The sequence below is a fragment of the Xyrauchen texanus genome, chromosome 21 (assembly GCF_025860055.1).
Source record: "Xyrauchen texanus isolate HMW12.3.18 chromosome 21, RBS_HiC_50CHRs, whole genome shotgun sequence".
NCBI classification, from domain to species: domain Eukaryota; kingdom Metazoa; phylum Chordata; class Actinopteri; order Cypriniformes; family Catostomidae; genus Xyrauchen; species Xyrauchen texanus.
Window position 1 is genome coordinate 37,269,192 of NC_068296.1, and position 27,363 is coordinate 37,296,554.

Here is a 27,363-nt window from a genome sequence, read left to right on the forward strand (position 1 = left end):
TTCGTGGTTTATTCAAGTCAGTAGTGTGTTTATTTGTGAATGAATAGAGTTTGTATGTGTTGGCCCATAACAGAATCATGCTCACACTCCGTGACATTTTCTCTTTGTTCAAATATGATTCATAAGTGGTGTTATTTTATCAGTTCCTGATTAATTTAGTATCTGTTGGCTCCCTCCTTTAGTTAACAAAAACTATTGGCAACCGGTTGGCCATCATTTTCCTCACACACACACACACACACACTACTGCAACGTGGCTGAATCATCAACTGAGACATTAATTCATATGTGTTACAGTCAGTTTGTGGTGTGTTTTACTGTCTGTGGAGGAGAAACAGGAACCCATGACATCAGAGCGTAGGGACGTCAACGTTGGGGTACACACAGGAAACATTGCACAAGGTTTCTGTCATAACGTGTAAGCTGGAACGATTCCATTCAGAAAGTTAATAACTGAATGTTGTGTCCACATCGCTACCCTTTAAACAGTCTTGTTTGGCCTGAACATGGCTCAAATTCGTTGCAGCTTGGCAAGATACTTTTCACATGGTTTGTTGAATAGGAAAGGAAAAACGTGTAGTAAGTGCTTGTGACGAATGGAATTATAATAAGCTTTGTGTTTTGGTCTTCAGAGATTCAACAATTTGCTAATCTGTTGTTTTTCTGCTCTGTTTTTTAGGGTATCCTTGTGTAAAATGGAGGATAGTTTTGATTGCGACTGCGGTGAGCTGGAGCCACCTGATCATTGAGAAGGAAGTGTCTCACTGAGAACGGCCATCCCTTCAGGTTTCCCCACATTAGGTGCTTGGAACAGTAAAAAATAATTATCATAATTTATTTGGACTGTCTCAAAATGATGCTGCTCAGGGCCAGTCATACACTGAAATTTTCTGCACTGTGACGATGGCCTTATTGGTAGTGACTTTAATTGTTTCTGTTACATTCAGAGATTTTTGATTGGCCTCGAAATTCATTATATTACACCCCCTGTAAACATTGAAATAAAGAAGAAAATCTCCCACAAACTACGTAAAAAGCTGCTGAAGACATTTTGGATGATGACAACATATCTAAGTTGCATATCTCAATCTGTTCCCCTCATCTTTTTGAATACGCTGTGACAGCCGGATTGGATGCCGCTTGAGTCCTCGGAAGCTTGAGTGCTGATTTCTTGTAAGTTAGGTTTCTCAACTTGCAAACAAAATCTGCTGCATATCAGTGAAATCAGAAATCCTTCCTGCCAAGAATGGCAGAGAAATTTGAAAGCCTTATGAACATTCATGGCTTCGACCTGGGCCCGCGCTACATGGATTTGAAGCCGCTGGGCTATGGCGGAACCGGCCTTGTGTTTTCTGCCGTCGACACCGATTGCGACAAGAGGGTTGCCGTGAAAAAGATCATCCTGACTGACCCTCAAAGCATCAAACATGCGCTGCGTGAAATCAAGATCATCCGCAGACTCGACCACGACAACATTGTGAAAGTTTTTGAAACGCTGGGGCCCAGCGGTCGGCCGTTGACAGAGGATATTATGTCCTTGACGGAGGTTAACTCGGTCTACATCGTACAGGAGTACATGGAAACCGACCTCTGTAAAGTATTGGAACAGGGCTTGCTCTCTGAGGATCACACTCGGCTTTTCATGTACCAACTGCTGCGGGGACTCAAGTACATCCATTCGGCAAACGTGCTTCACCGCGACCTGAAGCCCGCCAACCTCTTTGTCAACACCGAGGACTTGGTACTGAAAATCGGGGACTTTGGACTTGCCAGAATTATGGACCCACACTATTCCCATAAGGTATTTATTTTTCCTTAATATTTGTTTATTTCAGTGTCTATTCCCTCCCTTCCAGATGGCGTCTTGAGTTTGGCTGAGATATGAATGAGCTTCCATTCACTGATTCATTGTGTCTCAGGAAGTAAAGAGTAGTGCTGCAAGAATCCCATAGTTCTCGAAATAACCTCTCAACATCCTGTTTCTGTAAAACCCTTTATCGTACGTTAACTTCTAGTGCGGTTGCCGCATGCCAGAAGTTGTATTCCCCAACTGCGCTGCTGGTATGTGCGTGTCTTGTGTATTCTGAAAGGAAGCAGATAGGAACACTTTAGAAGCATCGTGAAATGAACGTCACAGCTGTTCCTTCCTCATACACGATGGAAACCGAGTCAAATTTCCGATGTTTATTTCACATTCTGAATTCGGAAACCTGAATGGGGTTTAGAATTCTGCAATCTGCTTTGCCATTCATGTCAGTGTGTATTATTCTTTCTGTAGTTTTTTCCTCTCTTCTGTGTGTGTGTGTGTGTGTTTTTTTATAGACGTTGTGGAGAGAGCTGGCAGTAATTTTGTGGCTGTATCCAAGTGTACACGTGTCTTAAATTTGTCAACGGTTCTCCTCTGTGGCCTCACATGATCCATATGACAACCAAATCTCCTCTCACACATGTACTCCCTCACCTACTCCGGAGCCTTTTAGAGAGAGAGATGAAGCTGTTCCTGCTTCATTTCTATGAATAGCTGCTATCTCTCCACCACACATATTCTGCTATGGGTTTATGGTATTAACATGGTATTTGTAGTAAAATCCATAGGAAACACAACCATAGTTACTACAGTAACTATGTAACTACAATGTTGCTAGAGTAAGACCATGGCAATAAAATGTAATATTTTGTTTTAAAAAGGGTGAAAACATTTAATTGAATATAAATTCATACTTAATATAGGCCTACATAGAGAGCAGCAATACCCTAAATATTTCACAAAGTCAAAAGTGGGAACACATTTTCCAGCCATCTTGGTTTTGGAAGTATTTTTCAATTTATTTCTTCCATCAACTTATAATAAAATCCTACATTAAAGAGTTGTAACGCATGAACCAAACCAACCAGCACCGAATTTCGGTGTACCGAATTTGTTTTAAGACAAGGTATTTGAAAATGTTATATCTATCCCTTTTTCTCTCTCCCTTTCTTATACATCATTCACAAAGTTAATATTATAATAAAATGAAATAATAAATATTTTCATTAGTGATAAGCATACAGGTGCATTTAGGCTTTATAAGGCAGTGTTTTATGTTACTGCTGAACACATTTGTCCTGTGATATTTTAATTAATATTTCCATTAGTTTCAGATTACAATGTCTATGAAGAAGGTACCAGTGTGGGCCAAAAATGTATAAAATATTGCCATTGGAAGTGATTCCAACACTATATTTTACATTGAGTGGAACATTTTCATTCATATTATATACATTTTTAAAACGATTGGCCGATTAATGGGCAATCAGCCTGTTTTCCCACCTTAGTTATCCGTATAGGCAAAACCCACTATAGGTCGACCTCTAATGGGTAATGCAATTTTTAAACAGGAATTCCGCTATTAAATATGATTTTTAATAGGCATGCTCTGATCAGTATCGGCCAATATTCACGTTCTATGATGTGATTGGTAAAAACAAACCGATCACTCATGTTGCAAAAGACACGCAGCTCCTTTAAGACTTCAGCAGCACTTTCATGACATTACGAAGTGTGGGGAATACTGGCATAGTGTTGTAAGATGATAATCTTGATTCAGCGAAGATGAGAAGTTTGTGTACAGTACTGGTAATGTGGCGTTTCACACGTGACAAGGCGAAGGGAAAACGGTGGGAGCTGTGAAGCGCTCCTTATTGTCTTTCATGGCGGCAGCTTCACAGTCTCCACCAGCTCAGTAATAACACGAGTTACACGATGTGGTGTAATTTAAACATCTTTATTAAATATCTCCCAATATAATAGCATTAACAATAGTAGAACCTGTAGAGTCCAGAAACATGCACTCTTTCACCGCTTTCCTTTCATGTCTTGCCCTCATGAGAGAGCCTGTGTTCCCCTCATCAAAGTTCAAGCAGCAACAAGTGAAAAATAAACTTAATGCAGTCATCCAACTAAATGAAAAGGCAGGAAAGGAATTTATAAATAAAATAATACTTTATTCAATATTAAGATATCATAATATAGGGGGACTGGGTTGCTCAGTGAGTATTGACACTGACTACCACCTCTGGAGTCGTGAGATTGAATCCAGGGCGTCCATGTCTCCTAACCAACCAAATTGGCCCGGTTGCTAAGGAGGGTAGAGTCACATTGGGTAACTTTCTCATGGTCGCCATAATGTGGTTCTCACTCGCTGTGGGGGGGTGTGGTGAGTTGTGCGTGTATGCTGCGGAGAATAGTGTGAAGCGTCCACACGCGCTATGTCTCCACGGTAACACGCTCAACCAGACATGTGATAAGATGCGCGGATTGATATTCTCAGACGCGGAGGCAACTGAGTTTCGTCCTCCGCCACGTGAGACGTATCGCTACACCACCACGAGATCTAGAGCGCATTGGGGATTGGACAATCCAAATTGGGGAGAAAAGGAGGAGGGGAAAGAAAAGATATCCTAATATAATGTATTCAATATATGCACAAAGAAATAGAATAAAAATGAATCAATAACCAAAAATGTCACATTATTTTTAATTGCACTTATGGGTTATTAGTTTGTATTCAGTTTCACACTAAGCTTTATTTTTGATAGGGCTATCTATCTTAATATAGAGAATATTTAGTTTGCCTGTACATGATTTCAAGTCGTTTTAAAAACAATGGTTCAACTTTTTTTGTCAGCAAAATCTAGGCAATGTGATATTACTGAGAAGAGGAAAATTCAATTAAAAGTGACCGTGTGCTGAATGTTTGCATATAGCCAGTTATGACAGAGATCTTGATAAAAGGTGAAATGATTGGTATCGGCTGATCAGGTGACAAGACGTTCAGTGAACGTATCGGCTGTAAAAATCCGGATCGGAGAATCCCAATTTTGAAATAATAGAAGGATGGATTCACCGCAGTCTTTAAGGCTGCTCTGGGCTCAGCTGAATCAGTGAATAATTTAAATGAACCATCTGAAAGAAATTTTTCACTTACATTATTTGCTTTTCCCAGCGTTACACGAGAAAGGACTGTTTAGGTTTGATTACTCCCTCAACTCCATTGCTGCATTCACAATATAAAGTGACTAATGTAGCCATTTTTGATGCTACTCATTGGAAAATCTAACTGGTTTTTGGAAAAGCTACTGACATGCTACTGAAAGATTTAGTTAAATTGGTAGTGTTGCTACTTCTAGTTAACTACTCCCCAAAACTGGTCTGTTTCATCATCCACTTGTCGAAACTGTAAGTGTGATTTGCTTAGACAAGTATTTTAGTAGACTTCTCAATTATCCACATGATTTGGGGTTTAGTTCATGTTGGTGGCACAACCAGTGCAGGATAAGAGATGCTCAATTATGCGGAATGGTAATATGATGCTTTTCTTAGAAGTACCGCCAGCAAAACTTTTTCATAGTCCAGTCTCTCTTTGCAACTTCCATTTCTCTCTCTCTCTCTCTCTTTGCGGCGGTGTATTGTCAAAGTGCTGTGTGCCCACTTTTGCTGACCTGTTTATGCAGTTTTGTGCATTGATAGATGGAGAAAGGGTGTGTGTGTATGATGCCTCTGTGAAAGTAACCCATTCCTTCAGTCAGCCATTTAATGTTGGCTTGTGGAGGTTTGTGGAAAGCAAATATCAGCCCTAATGCTGTCTCTAGTATTATTTTCACACATCTTACTGCCAATGCATCTGTTTTTGCATTGCAGTTCCTAGAATTTCTCTACATTAGGAGATTAAGGACTAGTTAATCCAAAATGAGAATTTACTCACCCGAATATCATTCAAACCCATGACTTTCTTTCATGGAACAGAAAAGGAGGTGTTTTGCATTGAAAGAACAGCCAGAACATTCCGTAAATCTCCTTTTGTGTTCCTTGAAAGAAAGTAACAATATCTATTGTCAGTTCGAGATTTAGATAAAGATGTAATTAGATAAAGCCTGTCTTCTAAATGGCCAACCTCCAGTAAGGGTTTCTGTGCCATATTAAAGGGGACATAATTTTGAAGGGTAAATATGATCTACAGGCAAGCTATAAATGCAGACAGGCCATTTAAGTGCTAAACATATGCTAAGGCTCTCTGGCTAAAAAATATTCCTGCTTTGAGCATGGCAGTATAGTCAGAGCTAGTGAAAGTTTGAACAATGTGTCTGAGACCTGGAGAGAGGTAATAATTCACCTATGACTAAAAGCCCTTCCATATTCAGACTCTGTGGGATATGGGGAAAAAAAGTGAATGGATGTGTGTTGGATGGATCATTGTATAGTGTAAAATAATTTATAGCAATTTTATTATTTTTTTTTTTAAAAACACTCCTTCATATGATGTTATTTGAATGTCTGACTTTTGAAGAGATGTTTTAAGAAAATTTATTCCATGTGGCAAAAACATGAAATGGTCTTTTTAAAGGGGTCATAAAGGTCTGTCATGATTATGAAATTTGACTGGCAATTAGTTATATAAATAAATAAAAATTGCACCTATGACCATTAATTGTCTATTTCAGGGCTTTCACGATAATACAAAATGCCATACTACGGAAGGTGTGTGTGCTTCATTTATTCATATTTAACTTTGAATCATATAATAAAATGGGGATATAGGCCTAAGTTTTCCTTTTTGTGGCTTTTGAAAATGTAATGAATGACATGATAATTAATATTTCAAATATCTCTTTTTGGGCAACTTTAGTCTTGGTCCATTTGGAACCCATCCAACCTAAATACCTATTATATTAAAGCAATATCACACAAGTAAGAGTGCCGTATGTCCATCTATCAGCACGGAGCTGTGATTGTTGAATTATATTTAAGTATGCAATAGTAAAATATCTGTCCTAAATTCTTCACTTTAATATGTTATTTCAAGATCTCAGATTAAACCCACGAGTCCTTATTTCACATGAAGAAAGACCTTTTGAGATTATTTGTTTCTTCATTCTATCATCTCCACGGAAATGAAGTGGGTGTCTCCTAGGGTTGGGCGATGTCCCCTAAATTGGCAGTTGACGATGTTGACAGTAAAACATCGCGATGGACGATGATATCGTGGGTGGGGTGGGGCGGGGGGATTATATAATTTCATATAATTTTCAACAATTATATGAAAAATTATAATTTCGTTATTTTACTAACCCAACTAATGACTCGTCGGCGCTTTATCAGTAGGTTGCACGACACGTGAAGCATTTTTTTTTTTAGCTTTCATTTAAGAAGAGTTGTGCACGTTTTATTTTAATATATCTCTTTACACAAATACTATTTTCCACTTAAAAACTGTAATTTCGTTATTTTACTCACTGATGAGCAAAAGGTCGAGGCAGAAATGACCATGTACCTGCAGCAAATGGCCATTGATGGGGAAGAGGACCCGCTGACTTGGTGGAAAACGAACGACAAAAGGTTTCCGTTCATGGCAAGTTTAGCACGGAAATATCTGTGCATATGTGCTACCAGTACTCCATCAGAGCGGGTCTTCAGCACAGCGGGTAGTGTAGTTACTCCAATCCGCAGCTTATTAAAACCAGATAAAGTGAATATGTTGGTATTTCTGGCCAGAAACATTGAAATTTAAACATGGTCTATGGTGAAAGATATTAGACTTCTTTACGCATTTTTCGCCATCCGTTGCGGAGCTATTCGATTTTGCATATAATTTTTTAAACATTCATTTGTGTAGTTCATATGACCACTTTACAATATTTCAATAACATAATTTATTTTGTAGCCTGTGCTGAAGTTAATTGTGCTGCTAATTATAAGTGAAATGTTAATGCCGAGTTTCGGTCTGAGTGTTGTTCCCGTTTTCTTGTTCTTTATTTGTTGTTCTTCTGTGTTTTAATAAATGTGTGTTTTCATATTCACTTTGTTTCTTTCATTTGATTTGATTATGGATTTATGGCCAAGGAAATTTTTCTTTAAAAGTATTAACCAGACAAAAGTTATTTGACGTTCGCTGGTCTGGGTTTATCTTAAACTGCCGCTTCAGTGTATACAAGAGCATTTGACAATGTGACAATGAGCAAGATTTTCTGAGACACTAATAATTAATTAATAAAGGCTATTTTCTTGTAGCCTACAACATAAAATATTTTAATCTAAATGTACAGTGTAAGACATGTAAAAAAAAAGAGAAGAAGCTAACAATGTCAAGATCAATATTTGTGTAGCCTGCCTGACACGGTATTTTCGCAGACTAACACGTCACGTCTCTGGCATATACTACAGTATTTAAAATAGCATATATGCATTAGTTATATTCTCAATTTAATTTACAGAGCAATCCCTGCAAAGTTTTTAGGTTAACTATAGAAGAGACTAGGATTAGTGAGTTATACTAGCAAGACTCGCAAAAGGGGGCGTGGCATCACGATGGTGGCTCTACATCGTGATGTTGGTCAGCCATCACGATGGACGGTGATATCGTCCATCGGCACAAACCTAGTGTCTCTGTGTCAGTGTATCATTAAAAATACGTGGATGAACCCCAATGACCAAGTACATTTGACATTACACGAATGTTAATTGAATGTGAAACCGGCTGTCCCTAAACTTAGTGAGCTGCCTTGCTGTCTACTGCATACATAGTTGGCTACAAGAGTAAAATATTGTCCTTTTTAATAATGCGAGAAGGTTCCTGTATTAAGGGCAGCTGCTTGTTTTTTTTTTTTTAAGGTCTTTTTGTGTTGAGCTGCTCCACTCTAGAAATCCGACCCAGTCTGAGGAATGTTTGGAATTCACATTCGGAGTGAATCAACCCCCCACTTCCCTTCCCTCTCCCCTTCCCCCTCTTTTCTCATCTCTTTGTCTGGGTTTAGCTAAGCGCTCTGGATTCTGGTCTTCCTCCAAGTGCTGTGTTTGATGTTTGTGTGTGTCATTGGGTTCAGACTTGTTCTTCCTCATCGTTGCTGCTGTTTAAGGAGAGTTTTTGTCGAGCTACCAGAGGCTGTTTTTTTCCACTGAGTCAAATAGGGGCTACTCTGTTAGTGTGCACGTGTGTGTGTGTTTAATGTAGTTTATGAAGACTTGCTGTTTGACACAAACAGCATAAATCAGGCCTGGCATGTCACAGACAGTATTTTAACTTTATCATTATCATTGACTTCGTTATTTTACAGAAGATCAGTCTGCAACATGCAATGAAATCAGTCTAAATAGCTAGACTTTGAGTCTGACCCACTTTTGTGCTCTCTGATGACCCAAACAGAAATGGTTTTTGTATCTACAGTCTACATTCTGCTCTCTCATGAAATACCAGATCAATAAAAGGAGGTGTTACTTTCTTCCTTTTCTTTCTTTATATGAAATAATTGGTGAATGGATAGTTCACCCAAAAAATTTTATTCTATCTATTTCTGGATGAGTTACATACAATGGTTTAATAGTTAGGTCAGGGGTTTGTTCAAAACCCTAACAATAACTACAGGCAATAACAAAAGTGATTATTGACTCTTGTGTGCTAAATATGAAGTGTGTGAGGTTGTTTGTCATATCTGTCTGACATTTAAATGTCCTGCTGGTTGGTTAGGAGCCCATATCACAGTCCGTGTGAGTCATATGCCACCTCACGCCACCAGCGAGGGTGGATTTAACATTCAAATGAGTTGCCTAAAATGTGCCATGACTGGTTTGCTTCTGGTTCTCTGGAAGCGCACACTCTCTCAACAGTGTCTCGCTCACGTTTGTATTTCAATGGGATGAGGAGAGGGTCACCTCGTTGAACTTACAGATTGTGAGAGTAGCATCACTTCCTGAATGAGCAAATGTTGCTCTCTGATTGATCTGTGCCAGTTTTGTGAAGTCTGTGAGACTTGAAGTTGGGTGTGATCTAAACCATTTCAAGACGGTTTATGGAAGTGACGTCTTTTTATTCCTTGAACATTTCCTGCTAGTTGTCTGACTGCGTTCCAAATGGAATAAATCACCCTCCAAAGGGCACTTGGAAGGGAGAACAGTCATGGTAGTCATGCTGTAATTTCAAAACGAATTTACAATAAAAATGACAAAGTAAGATCTGAATGACCCTGTTTTTTTTTTTAGCTCCACTCCTTTTAGACTTTCAAAGCTCTCACAGTGGATGGTAAAGTCTTTCAAAGGAATAGGGCATAGGGATGATCACTTCTGAATTGAACACACCCTCATTCAAAACAACAGCAGGAGGCACTTCATTCATGGTGACTTTAATATGATTATCATTACTAATGTTAACATGGTTGTCATGAAATGCCATTATTATGGACCATGTTGTTCATGGTTGCCTGGAACGAAATTAAAGTGTTTAGATCTCTAAAAGAGCAACAACAACAGGCACATGAACCGCTACAGTGAAGTGAGATGGCTGGATAGATACAGTGCAGTACTAACAACTGTTAAAATAAAAAAAATACTCTCCTTGTCTGCCGGTCATGTAGACAGCTTTATTGGGGAGTTACTTGCCAGTAACCAGTTACTTTTTATTCTGCAACATAAATGGCTTTGTTGATTACAACAGGAGTGATCCAATATTCCTGATCCCTCCGATGAGTTTATAATTGTGAGCATCTATACTATGATACAATTTAATCACCTCTCCCATGTAACAACATATCTGGATAACTCACTTCAGGTAAACGTTTGATGTTCTTTGAGGAAATTTGTGGACTCGGTCATATTTAAAGGATCCGTAATGACCCATAATTTTTTATTTTCAGTTTTTGCTAATATCTTGTTTGTTTTGTTTTAGCTAGACTCTAAAAGGACGTGCTAGTCATTTTACTTTGACCTGGGTTATAAAAATTCAGCTACCAGAGATTCTTCAGGGCCAGACATCTGCAGTAGTGTTCTAATTCCTTTGTTGTTGTTTATGTCCTTGAAATGGTCTATAGAACCCCATTTTCAATTAAGTTATTATCCAAATTGTTTTAGATTTTTCTGAAAGCACTGTAGCTTACATCTACAAGTCAACATTCACAACATGGGACCAAAAATTAACCAAAATTACATGCAAGTCATTATTTGCTTTGGGGAGTTACTTGCCAGTAACCAGTTACTTTTTATTCTGCAACCTAAAACATTTTTATAATGCACAATTAAAATTGTAAGAAAGACAATCAGACCCATGTTAATGTGTTTGAGCTATTCAAATCCGTAGATGTACAAAATGTATGTGACCAGGGACTTCATAGATAATCATAGATTAAGTTGAATTGCAAGATTGATAACCCTCACTGACATGATACAATTAAAAATGATCTTTCAAACCGTCTATTACTGTTATGTTCTGTAAACATCTGTCATGAGTCGCCCATCTTCTAACAGCTTACTTCTGTGGAAAATTTTCATCAGAAGTTTATGTAGGATGCCTAAAGTTTTTATCCTGAACTCCATGTGGTGAAGCATGTAGAATATTCCTTGCTTTAAAGGGCACCTATTATGGTTTTTAAATGTGCCTAATTTTGTTTTATATATAGTATATATATGTTACTATATATATATATATTACTATATATATACTATATATATATGTTGTTTGCATCCAAAAAACACTTTAATTTGCTTTAAATTGAACGACTCGTTCAATGATCCATTCGAAAGCATTCATTCTAAACTCCTACTTTCAGATAGCCTTCTCTGCTCTGATTGGCCAGATGTCCCAGTCTGTTGTGATTGGTCTATCGCTTAGTGTAGTGTTTGAGGGCGTGTCAAAGCTGTTCGCGAACAGCCAATGAAGACCAGAGGCTGTTTTTTTTTTATTGTTGTTATTCAGTGAAGGAAGTACTCCTGGCTACAGACAGTAGCTAATGATGTTTGGGAAAATATTATCAAAGTGGTAACATTAGCCCACTCTCCATCACCTAACATAACCGGTTCCTGCGTGGAGACCAACAAACTTTTGGGGCTGGTGTGGAACCAGATTCTTGGCCCCGGAACGACCTTTTCTGCGGTGGAAATGCGCAGAACAGTTCCAGAATTCACACCAGTCCAGGAACCCTAACCATGTCAGTGGAAAGTGGTTATGAATAGACACGTTTCTGTGTTAAGAGTGGTCCAGAGGTGCAGATTGGAGTCACTGTCTGGTCACGCAACACGAGACAAGAAAGACTGTTGCTTATCTGTCTTCATTTGTCTGTATATGTCCGTCTACTCCTTCAGTCATTAAATGTAACTGAGGCAGGGCGGAAGGCGGGGCCGGGTCGTGATCCTACACACCCGGTCCCGTATTAGGCTAATTAAGCCTCCGTGAGGGATAAAGGTCGACTGCGGGACAGCGAGATCGTTTACGGACATGTCCGTCATGTGTGTGTTTATGTTGTCTTTTAAGTTTATCATTAAACTATTATTTATATTGAAAAGCCGGTTCTCGCCTCCTCCTTTCCATTGATCCTTTTACAGTAAATGAATGTCCTTTTGCCCCATCCTTTTAGTCCTGAATTCACTCTCTTGGTAACAAGAGATGCAGCAATATGGAATATCTGGGCAGATACTAATAACCGATAATTTTATTTTTTGCGTTCAACCCTTTAAACCACAGGTGTCAAACTCGAGGCACGTCGGCCCACCACCTTATTTCATGTGGCCCACGAGCTGATTTCTAAAATGTATGATGGAAGATAAATAGAACGTCTCACTGACCAATCAGTTAGCTTTTCCCCATTAATATTAATGAGCCTTGCCCTGGAGCGCATTTTACTCTCTCCAAAAGCGAATCAAAACAGCGCTACCCAGAACAACTATCTGCTCTGATCAAGCTACGTGAGCGTAGAGAAGGTGCGTTCATTCGCATACCGCTCTAAACTGTATAGCGCACATCATTATCAACAGCGCTAACTGCTGCCTGGATCAATGGAGAAAAATGCAAAGAGGTGCGTGAGCACAGGGCAGATGCATTTGCCCTGGACTGCAACATGCCATTCAGACCATTATAAGCAGCGCTTGAGTCAAACGTGGTAAGGATAACGAACCACATTTGAATTCTAATGAAAAACTTCAAATGCATCATTGATTAAACTACTTTAAAGCCATGTTAAACAGCCCAGCCATTATAAAATGCAACGACAGAAATCATGAACAAAAAAAACCGAGCACACATAAATCAGAAGAATTTTCACTCCACATACACATCATATACCTTACAAACATTTACCACGGATTTACTGTAAACACACTAAATTTATTAATTATGGTATTTTGCCAGTAATAGTTTCTAAATGTATTTAGATTACTGTTCTTCTTTACTGCTCTCCCATAATTTTCATAATTATTATGAATCAAGCTATCAGTTTTCCTTCATTGTAAAATCTGGTCTCTATAATAATGCTGTATGATTGTAGGAAAATGTAACTGGGTTTGTTTGCTTTCATAAATTCTAAGAGATGACTGTACTTTAATAAGTAGGAGCCTGATGAAAGACATCTATATAAGAGACTCATTTTATTTGCTCTGTCAAAATATTATAATTTAGCCCTAGACAGATTAGGCATTAATTTTCTCACAGATGTTACTGTAAGTATAATCATTTACATATACATCCCAACCTCAAACTCAATGCTTTATTGATAAATGTGCATTTTAAATGCACAAAATATGCAATATTATTGGATATCGCATGGTTGCTACCAAATCCGATTTTCAACCGGCCCTTTGAGGGCATATATAATGCTGAAGTGGCCCAGGCTTTACTTTTTACTTTTACTTTTTATGCATTTGGCAGACGCTTTTATCCAAAGCGACTTACAGAGCCCTTATTACAGGGACAATCCCCCCGGAGCAACCTGGAGTTAAGTGCCTTGCTCAAGGACACAATGGTGGTGGCTGTGGGGCTCGAACCAGCATCCTTCAGATTACCAGTTATGGTGCTTAGACCACTACACCACCACCACTCCATAGGCTGAACAGATTAGGCTGAAATGGAGTTTGACACCCCTGCTTTAAACTGAGGCTTCTAGTTAATTTAAAAAGTGTTCACTTAAAACCAAATAGGTTTCCCATTTTTTTTGTTTGTTTCTTGAAGGAATGAGCATGGCAATGATTACCCTCAAGTAAAACCTTTTTATTTTGTTTTGGGTTATTCATTAAACTTAAACAGAATATGGAAAACTGCATTTTTTTTCCAACAGCAGATGATCCTTAATAAAATAAGCCACAAAACAACATAATGTGGTGCATAGATGTAGAAATAATCCTCACAAAGCCTGACCTTTTCAATGAAAGGGATGAAACATGAGGAACATGAATTATTAATATATTGTGCTCATAGAGTAGGGGATGTTTTGTTCTATTCAAAGAGGTTTTTTTTGTACCTGCTGTGTTTAAACTGTAAGTTTTTATCCAGGGCCTTCGTCTGGAACTGTAACATGTGTAATAATAATGAATTTGTAATGATGATGGTTATCTCTCGTAGGGGCATCTGTCTGAAGGCCTGGTCACTAAATGGTATCGTTCTCCTCGTCTGCTCCTTTCCCCTAACAACTATACCAAAGCCATCGACATGTGGGCTGCTGGGTGCATCTTTGCTGAGATGCTGACTGGAAAAACACTCTTTGCAGGTACTTTAACATTGTGTGTATGAAGAAATATTGTAGTCTAGCCTTGTTGTCTCTGTCCTATCTGTTCAGTCACCTTTCTTTTATTTTAAAGTTTATTTCATTGTTACATTCTCTGCTATCTCACACACCGATTAGGTAGTGGAAGGTCATTTTCTGTGTTCTCTGTACCAGGGCTGGGCGAGATGATGTATATCATAGCGATTATATAATGTGTCAACTGATAGAGAGTTTGCCATATATTGTATTTTGTGAAATGTAAATATTTAAGGGTTTTTTCGGCATTTAAAATTTTTCTGCATCTGCTTAGGCAAATTTAATGTCCTTCATTGAGCGTTTGTAGCTTTAAAAGTGCTAAATAGTGTTCTCATCTGACATGGGAATGTATCACGTGACTGGCGTGCGCTGCCTCTGGAGTTCCGAAGTGTGCTCAAGTCCAGCAGGCTTTCCAATATTTGCACTCCAGAGACAGGAGAGCTCAGAGCGGAATCACTCACGCTACTCAGTAATTATTTTACCCAGGAACACCCCAAATGGAGAATGAAATCACCACAAAACGGGATGACTCCCAAACAGGTCATTAAAACGAAGAGGCGCTTGTCATTAAAACAGGTGCAACATCTGTGGTTTGCATGATAACCACTCATAATACAAGCAATCAGAATCAAATAACTGATTCAAATTATATAAATTAAACCCCTCCCCCTGAACATTCTTATACTTTCAAAAATAATAAGAATTCACACACACATTTAAAACTACAAATCCTTCTCCACTGCCCCTCCCTGAGAACCCTCCATAAAGGCCAAAAATCTACCCCACTTCTTATTAAACAAATCCCATTTTCCCAGCCTTCTGTATGTCACCTCCTCGAATGGCGCCACCCCACCCATCTCTGTGCACCACTCCTGAAATGAGGGTGCTACAGCCGACTTCCATAGAATAATCTGTCTGTCGATCATAACTCCGGCTAGGGCCCAACATTTTATATATCTGTCCCCTATATTAATGACCACCCTATCACATAAAATACAGAGTCTGTGGCAAAATGAAAATTAAGTGTCCAATACGTCACACATAAAGCTCTGAACCCCCAACCAAACTTATTGGATTTTAACACGCCACCAAAAAAGCATTTTGGTAAGGTTGATTTTTCTTTGACATTGTTTGTCTTCCAAATAAAGAGGAAGCAGTTTTAATTTGTAAAGGATTTAATTCACTGACTGGAGTTTCAAAAATAGGCATTACAATATGGTTATTTGATATAAAAAAAAATTTGTATTGATTTTCCAGAAAACTTTTGACTATATCATGAAATATATAACATTATCGTGATTCGTGACATAAAATTACTCCTATCTTGAAACGATTTTGATCATATCACCCATCCCTACTATGTACTAAAATAAACTTGGACTAGGTGTTTTTTTCCACAGTAATGGAATGAGAGCAGCTGCTTTTATGTTTACTCAAACTTAATGGAAACTAGGACAAAATTGTTGAATCCTTAAATGTTTTAGTGTAATAAAGTTTGGATACAAGTTTGGGGTCACTTTGAGGGTTATCATGGGTTTAGAAACCTGGAAATAGTTGGGAATTTAAAAATTGTGATTTCCAGGCCTGGAGAAGACATGAAAATTAATAAAATCTTAGTGATGGAAATTTCAATAGGTACTACATATAATTTTTTTTAGTTCTGATGAGCTCTGTTTCATTGAACAAGAGCAATCTATAAAAAAAAATATAATTTGAAAACCTTACTAATTACGAATAACTAAAAAATTAGTTTGAACCCTGTGGGTAAATATTAGCCTCCTGAAGACCAAAAAAACATGCACACTAAAACGATCTTCTTTCAGCATACTGCTGTTTAAGTTGCCAAAACTGGGCAGTGCATTTGTCTTGACACAGATTTTCAAAATTACACTTGTGTGTTTGCAGGAGCTCACGAGCTGGAACAGATGCAGCTCATTCTGGAATCCATTCCGGTAGTTCATGAAGAAGACAAACAGGAGCTTCAAAGTGTCATACCTGTCTTTATCAAGAATGACATGTCAGAACCACACACGCCACTCGCCAAGTTACTGCCTGGTGTCAGCCCTGAGGGTTAGTTATACAAGCATAATCGCAGAATACATACATACATACATACATACATTTCCTAGAAACTCCTCTGTCCCTTGTTCTCTTCCTCGCTCTATCCCCTCTCCTTTACCATGGCCCAGTTCCTCACCAACTAACTGTGTTCCCTATCATTTAAGAAAAATATTAGGGGAGTAGTATTAGCAGCCTAAATTTAATCCCTTCGGTTCAATTTTTTACTCCAATACAGCTTTGGATTTCCTGGAGAAGATCTTGACCTTTAACCCCATGGACCGGCTCACTGCAGAAGAGGCTCTTGCTCACCCGTACATGAGCGATTACTCGTTCCCTCTAGATGAACCTGTGTCCACACACCCCTTCCACATTGAGGATGAGGTGGATGATATCTTGCTCATGGACGAGAGCCACAGTCACATCTACAGCTGGGACAGGTGAGCTCACACTTAATTTGAAAAATTCGAGTTTTAGTTTATCCTTCAGTGAGATCTTGGGCTAAAAGTTGATTTGAGTCTTAAAAGCAGAGCAGTCCAATGAAAAGAGTTTTCTTGAAATGGCAAGCTCCAATCTGATTGGCTGGCTACAGTGAGCAAGGCAAAAGTTCAATGGAAAAACAATAACTGGTTTTTTAAGAACAAGCTTCAAGAGATTTGAGATGGTTGCAAGTTAACAAGATGATATTGAGGTATAACTGTATCTTGGGTGTTGGAGGTTGGAGCACTGAATTGTGGAAGTATTGGTTTATATGTCCAATTATTTTATAGGATTTGTAGAAGTTAGACATATGAGGGTCAATGAAATGGGTATGCTGGCTGTCATGTTTTCTGACATTGGCTATTATCTTCCTGCTGCAGGTATCATGACAGTCAGTTCTCCGATCAGGACTGGCACCTGCACAGCACCCATGAGGTGGAGGATGTACAGCGTGATCCTCGAGCCATGTCCGACGTCACTGACGAGGAGGAGGTCCAGATCGACCCGCGCAAATACATGGATGGAGAGTGCGAGAAGTTCCTTGAGGATCCTTCGTTCGACCTACCACCAGAGTGCTCGTGGCAGCTAGATGATCACCACGAGAACAAGTATTGTGACCAGGAGTGCAGCTTCACTTGCAACTATAAAGCTGTATCCCCATCCTACCTGGACAATCTGATCTGGAGGGACAGTGAGGTGAACCACTACTATGAGCCCAAACTCATCATCGACCTCTCCAACTGGAAAGAGCAACAGAGCAAAGAGAAGATCGACAAGAGGGGCAAGAGCAAGTGTGAGAAGAATGGACTGGTCAAGGCCCAGATTGCCCTGCAAGAGGCGTCTCAGAACCACAGCGTGGCCGAGAAGGACTACGAGCAGGAGAAACACCACTTCGACTTTGACTCGTTCATTGCCGGCACTATCAAACTCAGCCTGCAACCGGAGCCAGGTGACGTGGACCTCCTGAACGAGCTGAACACATCAGTTTCTCAGCTGGACACCCATGTCCCCAGCGGCTCCATTTCAAAGTCCATCATTCAGGAGAAAGAGGAGAAGTGTCTGGTGAACCTGGCACAGCTTGGCGTCCGAGCGCCCTGTCCTTGGGAAAGTTTCACAGACAGTGGCGGCGACGAGAGTAACCTGATCGACGAGGCCTGCTGGGACGTCCGCAAAGACGAGCAGCTCCAGAAGGAGAACACCAGCTGCCAGAGCAGTTATCTCGACCGGCTTTTCAGCAAGCGTGACGAGGTGGAGTCTGAGATCCAAGAGCCCATCGAAGTGTCCGCTCCAGTGGACAACTTCATTTCCTGCAGCGGTGAGATCGTCTTTAACATGCAGCTGGAGTCTCTGGCCATTCCGGGATTTGAGGGAGCAGACGACATTCCTCTGAAGTCCATTCAGGCCACGCTAACGCCCTCTGCTGTTAAACTCTCCCCTCAAATTGCCCACAAAACATACAGCAGCATTTTCAAGCATTTGAATTAAATAGAAAACACCCATTCAAGCAGAGTCCAGCTTATTTTTTATAGAGTTCTGTATACCTGTACTTGAATCATTTCATATCTTTTTACATATGGGTAGTTTTTAAGGAAACTTTTTTTTTCTTTTTTATTTGTGGATTAAATGTAGATGAATTCAGTTCGTAAATTTGTGCTGGACTGTGTTCCCACACATGAAATATGTTTTGGCCCCTTTACAAACTCTGATATAAATAATAATTAAAAAATAAATAAAAATAACGGCATGATGTTTGCACACAGTGTACTGTAGATTCAGAAACATGAAATGGACAGATAGGAACAACTGTTAAGCAGAGAAAATAGATTGTTTATTCAATGAAGGCAAAAGAATAGAGGGTGGGAAAATGCACTAATCGTGTGGGAGACGCCATCCCTGACATCATATTGTGACCTTCTGACTGACAGCCAATAGGACAGATTTAAGCATTGCAACTTTGCCTTTTTTTTTTTTCTTTTTTTTTAATATAACTAAGGCTAATTTATTGATTTATTTTTATCCACCATTTTTATAAAAAGCAAAGCCTTTTGCCATTTTGTTGATACTGTAAACTTCCTCAAACGTGATGCCAGCACAGCAAGCGTTAACTGTAGGTTCATAATGGCGTTATCTACCTCAAGGTAACAGCAGAAGGTTCCATCTCCCAACTGTAGTGCTTTAACCAAACACTTTCCCTCTCAACAATGACTTCTGTTGTTTTTCATTTAGCATTTGCCATAGTGAAGTGATCATTATTTATTTTTACCAGCTGTGAGATATTTATTTGAAGAACATTGTAACTTTTTCAATGTGAGGCATTGGACTTCCATTCTGGTCTGTTTTGGCACGCTGTGTTTGTTTAGCCGTGGATGATCGCTCATCCGTTTGAGTTGTACAGAAATTCATGTCGCTTTTTTTTTTTCATGAGGAGTCACCATTAGGATTTTATTTGTATTTTATTTTTTAAATTGTAGGTGCTTTAAATGAGTGGAATATTGTTTTATGGCATTTTATGCTCTGAAAGTCTTAATAAATATATATATATATATATATATATATATATATATATATATATATATATATATATATATATATATATATATATATATATATATATATATAATTACACACATATTGGTAAAATTGTTCATGGAAGAAAATTAATGGGAGGTGCATTCAAATGAAGTTAATGCTGAAGTATATTCTAAGTCATTAATTTTATTTTAATTGTATTTTTTATTAAAGTTTTTTTTTCTAAGCAAGCATGGTTGAATTACGTTCTGATATAGCATGTAGATTTTTTTTATTATTATTTTTCATTTTGTTTTTAAGTGCTGGTTTCTATTCTGTTATAATTAGTTCCACTGTAAAATAACATCAATAAAATGGCAAGCGAATATTTTACTGACTCGACTTACATTTTTTTTCATGGGGAAATCCACATAGGCATAAATATGTAAATGTTTTATATTTAGACGAGGACTTTCCCGCTGTTAGTCTACACCTGTGAAGCTACAGTTATTACACTAACAAACCTGCTGCCTTCATTAAAGTCATTCGCTGATCTGGAATCTACTACTGCAGACTTTTGAAAATAAGAGTCCTTTTCTTGAATCTCCAAATATGGATGTGATTTTATGCAAGTGGATTCCAGATCACAAATATTTCACGCATGTAAACTATTGTTGGCATTGTACATCCAGATATCAAAGGGAACACACAGTACTAATTGTACTTCTGTGAGAGCAGTTCAGGTCAACATCAGTTCTTTTCTTTTTTTTTTTTTTAAATGACAGACTGTGCACAGTATACATACAATAGATGTTTAATATGTTAGAATTGCTGAATTACACTTAACATTTCAGAAATATCAAAATTCACCCAAAAATACACACCTTTGGCAAAATGTATGACGATGGCATTAACACAGCCAAAATGATTGACAAATGAAAAAGACAAAAATGTCCCAAAGGTCACACAAGGGTTAAAAATAGCACAGAAGTAGGCCAATAATAGGGTTATGTTCTATGATATGGCAATAAAGCAAACAATATTTGACTTGAGGACACTTTTTGTATAGTAGAAATGCTTAAATGATGTGCCACAATATAAGATGTAACGTATTTGAATTGCCTGAATTATAATATTTATTTATTATTATTTTAACTATGATCTAATCACCGTAATTTGGGGGCCTTTCACAGTAAATCTTTATATGCAATAATTTGATTAATCGGCACATCATGTAACAATTTGATTAAATAAATCAATTGACAGTTAACACAAAAGCCAAGAATATTTAATTTTATAGCAGTATCAGAATGTCTACTGACTACACAGCTATAACAAATCCTTTATGACATATCTATTAATGCATTTTCTGATCATGTTTAAAGTCATTGGTCTTTATAAGTGTCATCTGAGAATCTAAATACAGTTCTTACTTTCCTTTATTTGACTCCAATTAACCACAATTACGTCTTTCAGGTTCTACTTTTGAGTCATTCCAGCAGTTAATGTGCCTGTGTTTCTTGCTTTTGGGAAATGTAATGGCTCCGCTCGCACGCTGCTGTAATTGGCATGCTGTGAAAATGAACATTTGTGACCTAGAGTTAAATGAGTCTTCGTTAAGCTTCTGTCAGCTGACTACCTTCAAAAGCAGCTTACCCTTTGTTCACTCGGCTCAGCTGCCATTATTTTTATCCAAACTCCATCTGACAGTTTCACTGTCATTGTCACTGAGGGTCACTGTGCCCATCTGTGAATGACACCAACCTGGTTTGGATCTGACACACACACACACACATTGAAAAGCAGAGCATTTTTTAATAGGCTCACCCATGGGCTCAGTTCACCAAAAGTCACAGCAGAGATGTAATGGTTTGTAGAAATGGATCCTCTTTATGGGAAACTGAAGCGTGGCACTTCTGTAACTATATATACCCTGCTGTTGTTAATACATGTAGTGTAGCAGTGGAAATGCTAATGGAGTTAAAGTCCTTAAGTGTGAAGTGTGAAATTCAGCTTGTCGCTTAAAGCAACAGTCGCCCTAAAATGTACACTTAATATTAACTGTCCCTCTATAAAGGTCTTTTTAATGACTAATAAGTCATTTATAAATGCGTTACAAATTATTAAGATGCAGTTATAACAACATGAATTAAAAGGGTGACTTTCATGCAATACTTGCCAAATAATGAGCATTTTGACACATAAAAGTTTTTATTAATGACTAATAAGTCATTTATAAATGCATTACAAAATTATTGAGATGCAGTTATAACATCATGAATAAAAATGGTGACTTTCATGCAATACTTCCCAAATAGTGAGCATTTTAACTTATAAAGGGCTTTATAAGAAATGTACAAATGCATTACAAATTACTGAGATGCAGTTATAACAACATGAATAAAAAGGGTGACTTCCTTGCAATACTTGCCAAATAGTGAGCATTTGAACCTATAAAGGGTGTTATCAATGACTAATATCATTTACAAATCAGTTACAAATTATAATTGATAAATAAAAAGGGTGACTTCCTTGCAATACTTGCCAAATAGTGAGCATTTTAACCTATATAGGGCTTTTTCATGACCAATAAGTCATTTACAATGGAGTTACAAATTGAGATGCAGTTATAACAACATTAATAAAAATGCTGACTTCCATGCAATACTTGCCAAATAGTGAGCATTATAACCTTTAAAGGGCGTTTTTAATGACTAATAAGTCATTTACAAATGCGTTACAAATTATTAACAACATGAATAAAAAGGGCGAATTTCATGCAATACTTGCCAAATAGTGAGCATTTTAACCTAGCTGTTATAAATGCTTAATAAATACACTTATTCATACTTACATTATTCAAAAACATAAAATGCCCTAATTCACAACTACGGCCACAATGCAGCAAAATAGACTATTATAATGATATTAAAAAGAGGGATTATGCCATTTAGTGTTTATATTCATTACTGTAATGTCTTGACTCACTTGTGTCACTTTCCTTGTCCAGCAGATGCGGAGCATGGCCGAATCCGCCTTTTCTGCTGCATCCCCTCCGTCTGCTCCTCCACCTCCCACCAGCCACCCCCCCTGTCCAGCGGAGATCTGAACTATGACTCAATCCACCTCTTCCCTATAACTATGTTTCCATTCAAGGATTTTTTGCGAAACAATTTTGAGCATCAAAATAAAGCTGCTGGAAATGCAAGTGTTGACATAATATTTTTCTATTTAACTCTAGCGCATAAACTCTATGTCGATACTTCAAATGTTGTGAAAAACTGGTTTGGAAACACTTTTTTCCAGACTCCTTCCAGCCCCTTCCCGTTCCCTCCTGCCCTTGGTCCCATATTGCCCTGGACTTTGTTACTGGTCTTCCTCCATCCCTGGGAAATACCGTAGTGTTAACAGTGGTAGATAATTTCTCCAAGGCTGCCTATTTCATTCCCCTCCCTAAGCTTCCCTCTGCCTGGGAGATGGCGACTGCTGTCGTAGACCACGTCTTCCATTTCCTTGGCCTCCCGGTGGATGTGGTCTCCGACAGAAGCCAGCAGTTTGTCTCCCATATTTGGAGAGAGTTTTGCCAGCAGTTAGGGGCCTCCGTTAGTCTGTCATCTGGTTTCCATCCCCAGACTAAAGGGCAGAACGAGCGGGCCAACCAGGCTTGGAAAAGATGCTCTGTTGAGAGTTTTGCCAGCAGTTAGGGGCCTCCGTTAGTCTGTCATCTGGTTTCCATCCCCAGACTAAAGGGCAGACCGAGCGGGCCAACCAGGCTTGGAAAAGATGCTCTGTTGAGAGTTTTGCCAGCAGTTAGGGGCCTCCGTTAGTCTGTCATCTGGTTTCCATCCCCAGACTAAAGGGCAGACCGAGCGGGCCAACCAGGCTTGGAAAAGATGCTCTGTTGTCTGGCCTCCCAGAACTCTTCTGCCTGGAGTCGCCATCTCTCCTGGATAGAGTACGCCCACAATTCTCTGCCTGTGTTATCTAAGTGGATGTCACCTTTTCAGTCTTGTCTGGGTTATAAACCACCCTTGTTATCTCCTCAGGAACCAGATGCTGCCGTCCCCTCAGCCGTGGTGTTCGTCAGACTCTGTCGTCAGACCTGGGCTCGGGATCGGAGGGCTCTACTCTAGGCTAGGGACCACACGAGGCCTGTGATGATTTGTGCCATTCGGCCTCACCGGTTTACACAGCAGGCCAAAAGGTTGGGTTGTCCACCCCTACCTGCAAGCTTTACCCCTGTTTGTGGGCCCCTTTTCCATCTCTAAGGTCTTGAGACCAGTGGTGGTGCACCTCAAACTTCCTCCCTCCCAGGGTAGAGATCATCCGGTCTTCCATGTATGGTGGATCAAGCCTGCAATCCGTTCCTCCCTTAATCCCTCTGTTCCTCCCGCTCCTCCCCTTGTGGTTGATGGGGCTACTGCTTACATGGTCCAGCGGCTGTAGAATATCAGGAGGAGGGACAGGGCTTCCAGTACTTGGTCAACTGGAGAGCCTGTGGTCTGGAGGAGAGGTGTTGGGTCCCGGCCTGGGACATTCTGGATCAATCCCTCATCAATTATTTTCACCATCGTCACAGGTTGAACCATCAAAGAGCTCCAGGTGGCGCTCATGAGGGGGGAGGTCATGTTGGGATTTACGGTTGATCTGGTGGTGAGTCACTCTGTTGTGTTGTGCTTCCTGTTTCCCACGGTGTCTCATTGTGTTTGTTTGCAGGTGCCACATGCTTGTCAGCAGCTGTGGGATTTCCTCGCAGGGCCGGCGGGCTTGTTATCCCAATCAGTGGCACCTTTTTCCTATTTCCCTTTCCCCTTTATAACTCCTTCGTGTTTTCTGACTTGTGTCAGATTGTCTTGTGCCTCTCCTGTCTTTGTAGGTTGGTTCTTGCTGTTTTGTTGCTGTGTGCGTGTTCAGCTCCCAGCCAATTCCTCTTCGCCATTGCCGTACTCACCCGGTTCCAGCAGTCATCAATCTGCTCACCTTCCTGCCTTGGTTCTCCCGGTTCCCTCATCCTCTCCATCGGCCATTGCTCTCCACATCTGACCTGCCGTTCTCCGCTGACGTCACCTGGACGGATCTTCGCCCTAAGTACTGTGCTTCATCTGCTGCCAGCTCTGCTTTCCTGAGTGTTGGTTTCGTTTTAACTATTTGACTCTGTCACTTATTGGTTTTCATTAAAGGATTGGAATTTATGTCCCTGGTCTCTGGGTCCTCCTTTACTGGTCCTGACACATGCTCATTCACAACATATATCATATAATAAAGTGTAATGACCATTAAACCACACTTAACTTTATGTTCGTATGTTCAAATATTGTTATTACTGTACTCATACAATATGCGTCCAGATGACATTAAGGTATATTTTCATAGGTTATTAATGTTGAATAGGCATTTAAGCATTTATAACATGTATGGCAAAATGGCACAATATTTGACAGGTATTGCATGAGAGTCACCCTTTTTATGCATGTTGTTACAACCGCATGCAAATGATTTATAATGCATTTGTAAATTATTATTAGTCATTAATGAAGCCCTTTATAAACATTTAACAAAGGGAATATTAATATGAACTGTTATCAAAAAATCTGTCAATATTTACTCACCCTATGTTGCTCCAAACCCGTATTACTCTTACTTATGTGGAACACAAAAGGAAATATTTGAATAAATATGTCAGTCCATGCAATACAATGTTGATAGTTGCAGTTGGTATTGACACACTTCAAAGCTTTAAAAGCAACCAAAAGGATAAGAAAAAAGTAGTCCATGAGGCTAGTGCAACATATTCCAAGTCTTCTAAAGGCATACGATGGCACGTGTATTGACAACGCAAGTTCTTGCATGAACATGCAAAACACTGTGAACAAGCCTCTCTCATAGTGCTTATTAATGTGCAAGATTTTCAATATTTTACCTCTTCTATTTATGCTTTTTCATGATTTATTTTTGTTTCATAATTGTTTTACAGTTTAAATGGCTTTATATTTCACATACAGATATGTTGATGTGCAGATAGTCTTTTTACTTTAGATAGTATTTAATATGTCAAAGGTGTTTCTTATAGGGCTTCGCTATAGGGATCAACATGTGTTAAATTAACTGAATCTTATTTCCAATGACATGGCAATTCCCAATAGCCTTTTTGTAGCATACAGAAATTAACAAAAATAAACCTACCCTGAGAAATATTCACTGAAGTAAAAAGTGTGACAGCTAGCCCTGGTTTCCCTTATAAGTAAATCTCTCTCCATGTGTATCAAGACCAGTGCTATTATCATAATTCACACAGGCCTTCCATAAAAGCCTCTCAAACAGTCTGTCCCCTGTATGTGTGTACAAACCCAGTTAAATATTATTGTTCAGTGTTAATAGATATTAAAACTGAAGCACCATGTTGAGTGGCTCTATTGATGCAATATGATCTTGTGTTTGCTCTGGTCTGAGCGCTCAGCATACAACAACACAGAATCACTGAATGTCATGGAAAGAGTATCATATGCAGGCCAAAGCCCTGAGCACAAACCATCTTTATTGTCAAGTACCACTTCATAGTACAAAAAAACTACTAATGCAATATGCATAAGAGCACACTGTCCTTATCTCATACACAATGACACACCAGTTTTACCCTCAATGAATAGACATCTCTTTTTCCACTGTGCTATTCAGGAAATATTTTACCCCATTACTTTATTTCTGCCATCATTTACTCACCCTCATGTTGTTCCAAACCCATATGATTTTCCTACACGCAACATAAATGAGTTTTGAAGAATACTCGCAATGCTCCATACACTTAAAATTAATGTTGGTGACCAGGGGCTGGTAGACTCCAGAAAGGACAAAAGAAGTGCAATAAAAGAAGTGCATTTGACTCTTGAGCTATATTCCAAGTCTTCTGATGGCATACGATAGCGCTGTGTGAAGAACTGACCAAAATGTAAGCCTTTATTGACTTAAAAATTGTCCCACCACTGTAGCTTTATGTGAATGAGATTTAAAAGCTACAGTGGAGGGAACGTTTTACAGTGAATATGGCTGAAATTCTAGTCAATTCCCCATACAAAGCTACAGTATGGCTTCAGAAGTCTTGGAATATAGCTCATGAGTCATATGAACTACTTTTATTATACTTTCATGCTACTTTTTTCGAGCATGACAGCCCTTGGTCACTATATGATTTCATTAAATGGAAAAGAGCAGCATTAACATTCTTTTGTTTTACTTCATGGAAGAAATAAAGTCTGTTTTCTGTTTTCCAAAAGGTTCTTTACAGTCTTGGACTGCATTCAAGAGCTCTGCTATTCCAAGTAAGGAAAGACTTTATGGTTGGGTAAGAAACAGTTCCTGAGAAACTTCAAGAGGTAGCAGGACTTGGATGACTTGTTAGACAGATCGTTCTGCCTTTGAAGAATCTGTTAACTATGAATTCACTAAGAAAAGAATGACTCATGAATCATTCTCAGAAATCAAAGAACACATAATCACCAATACCTTAAACATCAGTTTCTATAACAACATGAATATAAAGGGTGACTGTCATGCAATACTTGGCAAATATAGTGGGCCATGTTACTTCACACGTAATAAATGCTTAATAACACTTATCAATAGTGTTTATTAGTAATCTATGAAAATGTACCTTAATTTAAAATGCACACATATGAAGCATTTAATAAGGACCATTTGCATCTTATACAAGCTTCACATAAAGATAGCAATGTATCCATAACGTATGCCTTGCAGAATACAGAGTAATGTACTGTACTTTGTGACCCATAC

The 27,363-nt window shown here is 38.8% G+C and overlaps 1 protein-coding gene across 3 annotated transcripts in view; it reads left to right on the plus strand.

Annotated features, from left to right (window-relative positions):
• LOC127661403 (mitogen-activated protein kinase 6-like) overlaps positions 1-19,574 on the plus strand; it is a 46,694-nt gene extending 27,120 nt beyond the window's left edge. For all 3 annotated transcript variants that reach the window (XM_052152082.1, XM_052152080.1, XM_052152083.1), the window contains exons 2-6: positions 680-1,801; positions 14,352-14,496; positions 16,435-16,599; positions 16,826-17,027; positions 17,448-19,574. In XM_052152082.1, the coding sequence (XP_052008042.1) occupies positions 1,247-1,801; positions 14,352-14,496; positions 16,435-16,599; positions 16,826-17,027; positions 17,448-18,552 (2,172 nt within the window). In that variant the 5' untranslated portion in view covers positions 680-1,246 and the 3' untranslated portion in view covers positions 18,553-19,574. The remainder of the gene's footprint in view (positions 1-679; positions 1,802-14,351; positions 14,497-16,434; positions 16,600-16,825; positions 17,028-17,447) is intronic.
• The last annotated feature ends 7,789 nt before the right edge of the window (positions 19,575-27,363 follow it).